This window comes from Squalius cephalus (assembly GCF_949319135.1).
Source record: "Squalius cephalus genome assembly, chromosome: 15".
NCBI classification, from domain to species: Eukaryota; Metazoa; Chordata; class Actinopteri; order Cypriniformes; family Leuciscidae; genus Squalius; species Squalius cephalus.
In genome coordinates, this window is record NC_137136.1 from 14,652,406 (window position 1) to 14,659,455 (window position 7,050).

General features: G+C 38.6%; 1 protein-coding gene across 21 annotated transcripts in view; it reads left to right on the top strand.

Moving 5' to 3' along the window:
- mef2d (myocyte enhancer factor 2d) overlaps positions 1-7,050 on the top strand; it is a 54,613-nt gene that overhangs the window by 19,142 nt on the left and 28,421 nt on the right. For all 21 annotated transcript variants that reach the window (XM_079895616.1, XM_079895603.1, XM_079895608.1 and 18 more), the window contains 2 exons: positions 2,565-2,995; positions 6,028-6,231. In XM_079895616.1, coding sequence (XP_079751742.1) covers positions 2,942-2,995; positions 6,028-6,231 — 258 coding nt within the window. In that variant the 5' untranslated portion in view covers positions 2,565-2,941. The remainder of the gene's footprint in view (positions 1-2,564; positions 2,996-6,027; positions 6,232-7,050) is intronic.

Below are 7,050 nucleotides of genomic sequence, written 5' to 3' on the forward strand. Positions count from 1 at the left end.
TTTAGGCTGATTTGCTCTAATAAACCTATTGTATGTTTTTCTTTCAATTCAATGTATTGGCGGTCATCTATTTTGTGTGGATATGGATTTATTCTTTATTCGTTCATTTTAACATGGTAATTTTGTGAAGGGTAATGGCAGGGTAATGGCAGGGTAATGGCATTCACGACGTCGAAAAGCATCAATATCGGAGATGTAGATGAATATCACAGTTAAAAGGTGGTTTTTACAATGAAGTGTATGACTTCCTTTTAACAAACATTCCTTGTGCTTTTTCCGCGCAGCCATCCACCTTGCCATTGTTCAAATGCCATAACTACGCCGTTATGGGGCAAAAAATTGCAGTAATTTTTGTTGTTGTTTTATTCAGTTTACTTGCGATTGTAATGGTGGTATTAATTTCCTGTCTGTTGCTCAGACAGAATAAATAGCCCAGGAGAGGTGCTACTTTTGCGTTCTCACGATGCCATCGGCCAATCAGAATTGTTATGATGTAATTCTAACATGTTAAATCGAACTAACGGCGAACCTTTAAAAGTGTTTACTTTACCAGAAGGAATTTGTTTGGCAGGAACAAGGTGGAAGAGCTTTTCCAGTTGCTCTTTTGGTTACTCTGGACTACACTTATTCAAGAGGCCTAAAATTGACATTAATTGTGGACTGAAGGGTAAAATATGGGCTTTGTGCTGATCTTTATTGCATGGAAGGTGGCAAGGAAATGACAACTCGTAATTCAAGTTGTTCAAACTCAAATTGCGCACTTAAGATTGTCTCTGAGCGTGTGCTCTCTGACCCCGAAAAGGGGAAATGAGGAAGTTTGCAGGCCTTCCTGATCAGGGAGTCTGCTTGTGTCAGCAGTCATGTGTTGATGTGTGAGCGTGAGTGTGTACAGTCTCGTTGTATATATAGAATTCTGTTTTAAGCCCTGGGTTGTTTTTTTAATCGAAGGCAGAGATAATAATAGCATGTTTTAAAATTATCTTGCCCCATATGACAATTCTTAGGCAGCAGTAAATTTATTCATGCAGCCATTCATTCACACACGCACACAAACAAACTTGTGCCGTCACGCTTCAAGGCATCTGTTCTCACTGTTTGTTTCTACATGTTTTTTCAATTATTATTATTATTATTATTATAAAGCGAAAAATGACCTTAACCATCAAACGCAGCTAAAATACCCATGTTGACTAAACGGCTAAAAGGATGACTTATTTGCGAGAGAACGCTAAGAGAGCTGTTGGGTGAACCACTCAAGCACAGAGAAACTTCAGCAGGTGTTTTTCTGCAGGTGAAGATGCTTTAGATCTGTAAGCGATATCAGCGTCAGCGGTTTGTGAACGAGAACTCATAATCAGGCTCTATCAGGCTGCAGAAAGGGTTTTTTGCCCAGCCGTATGTGTGAATGTCATGCTATGTGTGGTTTGGGGGAAACCCAGCTTTGGTGGAGTTGAGGTTTGCCTATTCTGTCCAGGCAAATCTTTATAAGTGTTCCCATGTGAAATTATCTTTTTCTAGTGTTTAATTAGTTCTGAAGTAGTGTTCAGCTAGAAATTACTCTTTGTGAGTCCAACCTCTATAAAATCGAGAAAAAATAATAGAAATTTACTAACTAGACAGTGTGGGAATCCTAAAGTTTGGAGGCTTGACAGTTGGAGGCTTGAAATTCACCCTTTGCTAAAATATGGGGGTGAGTGACAGAATAATCACAGGCCACAAGAATATTTGACAGGCTCGCCGGTTAAGGTTTTGTGTTAGAAATTGATTAAGAATAATAATCTTTAATCAAGACTTTTTATCATAAAAGTACAGAAGCAGGTAGCAGAATGTGAGATAAAAATTCTGCTGCACTTTACTGGGTTGTTCATGTAGCACAATTAATTATATAAAATGTTGCAAATATGATTATACATTACCATTAAAAAGTTTGGGGTCAGCTAGATTGAAATTCATAATTGTATTCAGCAAGAATACATTAAATTGAGCAAAAGTTACAGTAAAGAAATCTACTGTGTTGCAAAAGATTTCTATTTGAAATAAATACTGTTTGTTTGAACTTTCAATTCATCAAAGAATCCTAAACAAAAAGGTACTACATAAAAATATTAGGCAGCTAACTGTTTTCAACATTGATAATAATAAGAAAGATTAAATTTTTGTGCACCAAATCAGCATATTAGAATGTTTTCTGAAGGATCATGTGATACAGAAGACTGAAATGATGACAGCTTTGCCATCACAGGAATAATTTACATTTTAAAAATTGAAATAGAAAACAGTTTATTTTATTGTTATATTTCACAATATTATTATTCTTTTTTTTTTACTATTTTTGAATAAAAAAAATAGCCTTAGTGAGCATAAGAGACTTCTTTGAAAAACACTAGTATAACACTACTCCAAACTGTAGTGTATTTTAGCAAATATCAAATTGAAAGATATTTTTTTCCTTTTGTACTAAAATTCTTCGATCTTATCATGAAAATAGTTATGTAATTTCATACCCTAATACTTTGCTGCCATACCAGTTTTGTTTTTAAGTTCTGTTCTCTTTTCTTTCACAGAATTCATCACAAGACCATCATCATCTTCATCATCAGATTTTTCCAGGGGGTTTGGATATCAGAACAGACACCTGTCGGATGACATGCACCCTGAGCAGACCATGATCTGAAGGCCCTACCAGGAGGCCACACACTTTCTTTCTTCTTCCCTCCTTCCTTTTTTTATCAGTGGAGGAAGACGGGTGAGCCCAGCTGCCTCAGACAGGTGGCATACGGAGAGAGAGAGAGAGAGAGACTCTCTCACACACACACATCTTCATACATAGAGGCGACTAGTCGCTATTTGCGCTCCTGTAACTGCCTCAAGAAATTTTAACCTCTGACCTCACCACACCCCCAACCTTGCCCCCACCCCTGTTCGGCCAATCACAGCAGCCATGGGGAGGAAAAAGATCCAGATTCAGCGAATTACAGACGAGCGTAACAGACAGGTGAGTGGACAGCCTGAGTGTCTGCAATGACAGTGTTTTTAGTTCAACATAGGAAAATTCCTTTCAGTTTTGATTATGTAAGTGAAAAGAATTCATTTCAGGAGCTTTCTCTAAATAAAACACACCAAATATACACAGGAGAGCCTGGAAGTGATTATTGGCATTTGAACTGAAATCATTCTTATTGGTTATGACTCTTGTGAGTTGAATCTGTAGTTTAGATATCTTGTGCAAGGTAATCAACGTCAGGCAAAATCAAATCTTGCTCCTCCAATGCTAAAAAGTAATTTTCATTTTTTTTTTAATGTAAAATACTTTCTCCTATACCATTTTAATGGGCAGAGACAAGTACAAGTTGACTTCCCTTAGGGTGCTTTTTAAAACATTGTTGCGGTTTTTCAGTTTCATTGAGATTTAGTCTTAGGTTTAGTATTTAGTATTATTAGCGGAATCTTTTTAATTAATCAGAATTGGACGATATTGGATATTAAGCAAATCAAATTCATATAGTACATTATAATGTAATTCCTAAATTCACTTGTTGCCAGGACTATCTGTACATGAGCACATATGAAGAACAAGTGTTCATTTTTGCTATTTTGTTGTGGTGTTGGTAATGTGTTCCCGTTGGCTCATCTTCTGCTCTCTTTGCGCCCTGCGGTAAAATAGGAAAATCTAGCATATAAAACCAGTTAAATCACAAACTTCATAACAATATCATTTTGAAAGCTTTTAAAGTATTTTACTGTTCAGATTAGTTTTAAACTCACCAGTGTGTAGTATTTTCCTCCATGTTTTAGATATTAGAAAGATGGCTGTGAATGTGTTGGGAATGTTTTTTTGGTCGCAGTTGTGCTGATAGGTGTAGTCACTCTGACCGGACCAGGTGTGCATACTCAACCTTAGCCTGCTTCGCTGTGTCAGCGCTCTCTGTCTCCCTCAGGTGTGCCTGACTAATCATATTTTTATAAGTTACAAAAAAAGTCTTGCAGTTTGTCTGACCCAGATTAGGCCCCATTTTGTACTAAATATCACTTTTAATTGAGATTTCTTTCAGAAAATGATCTTGCTTTGCACAGCTTGTCCTTTGCACATCTCGGGCGATTAAAGAATTAAAGAGTGTGAGACGATAATGTGAACTACAGTTTTTGCTGCAATAAATTGTGCCTTTTAATTACCAAACTCTTGGATCGAGGCGAGTATAAGAGAGGTGTAGAAGAACAGAGGGTATCCAGAATTGACAGACAGCAGCAGGTGAGAGAGCAAGATCGAGTCTGTGTGTGTCAGGTCAGTAGGTAAGCATTCGGCCCTGAGGTTAATTGGATCGAGAGAGGAGCGGAAAGAAGTCGGGTCGCTGCGTTTCAACATTCTTCACAATAATAAAGTTGTGTTCTCCTGTTGCCATTGGTTACCTGCGAATTCTATTTTTGAAGGCAATTATGTTTCTGGTGTTTATCCTGGTGCTGGTGTGGAGAGAGGGAACATCAGCTCCCTGATTGTTGAGGTGGAGGAGATTCTTTCAGCTAATGGAAAAGGGCTTTTATTTACAGAGATGCAATCACTGCTCTGCTAACACTGTCAAGCTCTTAAGGTTAAGGAGTCTTGGATTTGAACAGAAAAACTTTTGGTAGCAGGGAGCAAAAAATGGTTGAAAGCTTCCCGGTCGGTTCAGAGAGAGAAGAATTGGCTAATCTCAAGTCAACCTGAGTGCACTGCAAAAATTCCTATAGGAGTAGTTCACCAAACATTTGAAAAAGTTCTGTCATTATTTATTTACTCTCTTGTGGTTTTAAACCTGTATGACTGACTTTCTTCTGAGAAATACAAAAGGAGATGTTTTGAAGAATGTAGTTGGTCTGTAGTTGGATTATCAGAACAGACACCTGTCGGATGACATGCACCCTGAGCTATCACAATGAATGTGGACTGGAGCTTTCAAGATTCGAAAACAACACAAAACCACCGTATAGACGTATCATAATAGTAGTCACTTCAACTTTGGACTGTGGTCTGAAGTTATATGATAGCTTTGTGTGAGAAACAGACAAAATTTGAAGTCATTATTTCTATCTTCCCCAACAGTGAGCTGTTGTCCTTTGGCAACGGATCATTAAGTCAGTGAAGTGAACTCTAGAACTAGATCAGTCTGAAGGCAAAAGTATACTTTGTTTTTTTTCATGCACACTAGGGAATGTGTGCAGAGTACGTGATGTAAACAATTTTTCTAACCACACTCGGCTCAAACATGCTGGTTGAATTTGTTTTGCACTATTTATTTTGTCCACAAGGGAGCAACACTTGCCCGAAGATCGTAACAACGTGCCTGGGTTGACGAGCACTAGTACCCACGTTTTTCATCAGTCATAATTTCTGGAGAGAAATAGAACAGACACTAGACAAGGATGAAACTTGCTGTTGCGCATGTGTGAGGCACCTGTGTTCGTGCATACTTTTAAATGGAGTATACTTTGAAAGGCTTTGCGTTCGACTGTGTGCGTAAGCATTCATGTTCAAACTGAAATATACTTTGGGCCTGATTCGTGGACAAATCATTCAAAACCAACTGATTTATTCAAAAGATCCAAATCGACATCGGACATCGCTACTTCTATTCCTATAGTCTGTTCCTGACAGGAATATCTTTTGACTATTATATGACTTTAGAAGACCACATTCATGATACTTTATAAAGCTCTGATCCTCATTTATTGTAATTGGATATAAAAGTCAATTGGGTGATGGAATGACATGAAGGTTTGTATAGGTAGGCTATGCCTCTAATCTTCGATAGTATCTTCTGTTTTGTTTCCCCATAAAAATATCTAAACACCCAAGAAGCAAAATTGCATAAGATGTAGTTTTCAGTTCTCATCCTTCATCTCAATCATATTTTTCTCCTTGTCTAACCTTGCCTCCCTCTCTCTCTCTCTCTCTCTCTCTCTCTCTCTCTCTCTCTCTCTCTCTCTCTCTCTCTCTCTCTCTCTCTCTCTCTCTCTCTCTCTCTCTCTCTCTCTCTCTCTCTCTCTCCACAGGTGACCTTCACCAAACGGAAGTTTGGTCTGATGAAGAAAGCCTATGAGCTCAGTGTGTTGTGTGACTGCGAGATTGCCCTCATTATTTTCAATCACTCAAACAAGCTCTTCCAATATGCCAGCACTGACATGGACAAAGTGCTCCTCAAATACACCGAGTACAATGAGCCGCACGAAAGCAGGACCAATGCAGACATCATCGAGGTAACACAGACACACAAGTCCACCAACAATCCTCCCTCTTTAAGGTGGCAGGAAATTGTTTTGTTTGTTTTTTGTCTCATTCATCCTTTATTTGTTTGCTCCTACTCTTCTTTCCTTCCTTCCTGTCTCTGGTGAACCGTGTTAATTTGGTTGCAGTAGTTCAGCTCAATAGCCCTATTTGGTCAGGACTAATTTTCCCTGAGGAGGGCAGGTAAATTTGTGTGTTCTTCCTCACAGAAACCTTGTTAAAAACTGTTTTCCGGCTAACACCTCTGAGAAAGATCCCTTCCAAATAGGAATGCCTATAATTGCAGTGACTTTTTTTCATGACGCTTCTCCTCATTTATTTTGACCTTTGTCAAATTTTTTGTTTCATTACATAGTGCTCCTTCATTATGGATTTAGACCGTGCTAATACCATGCTAATTTGACTTAATTATTATCTTTCAAATATCTTGTTATTTAAATGGTACTCCAAGGCACTTAAGAATATAATGGTATTGCCGTGGTACCATGTCCAGAATACCTTGGAAATACCATGATGACTGTAAATCCACAAGTTCTTCAAGAGATGGCAAGGCTTTTGCTTAGCTAAATACGCATCATTAGGGAGACAGTGAGCATGTGTGAGAGAGAAAAAGTGTGTGTGCATGTCTAGAGAGCATGAAGGGAGGTTCAGAGGCTTGCAGATCTCTATAAGCTACTGGCTAACTGCCTGGACGATGGTGGGACAGGAGAGGTAGGGACAGCTGCACCCTCTACCACCTCCTGCCTTTGACCAGAGAGGAAAACGTGGCTTACACACAAACACACACACGG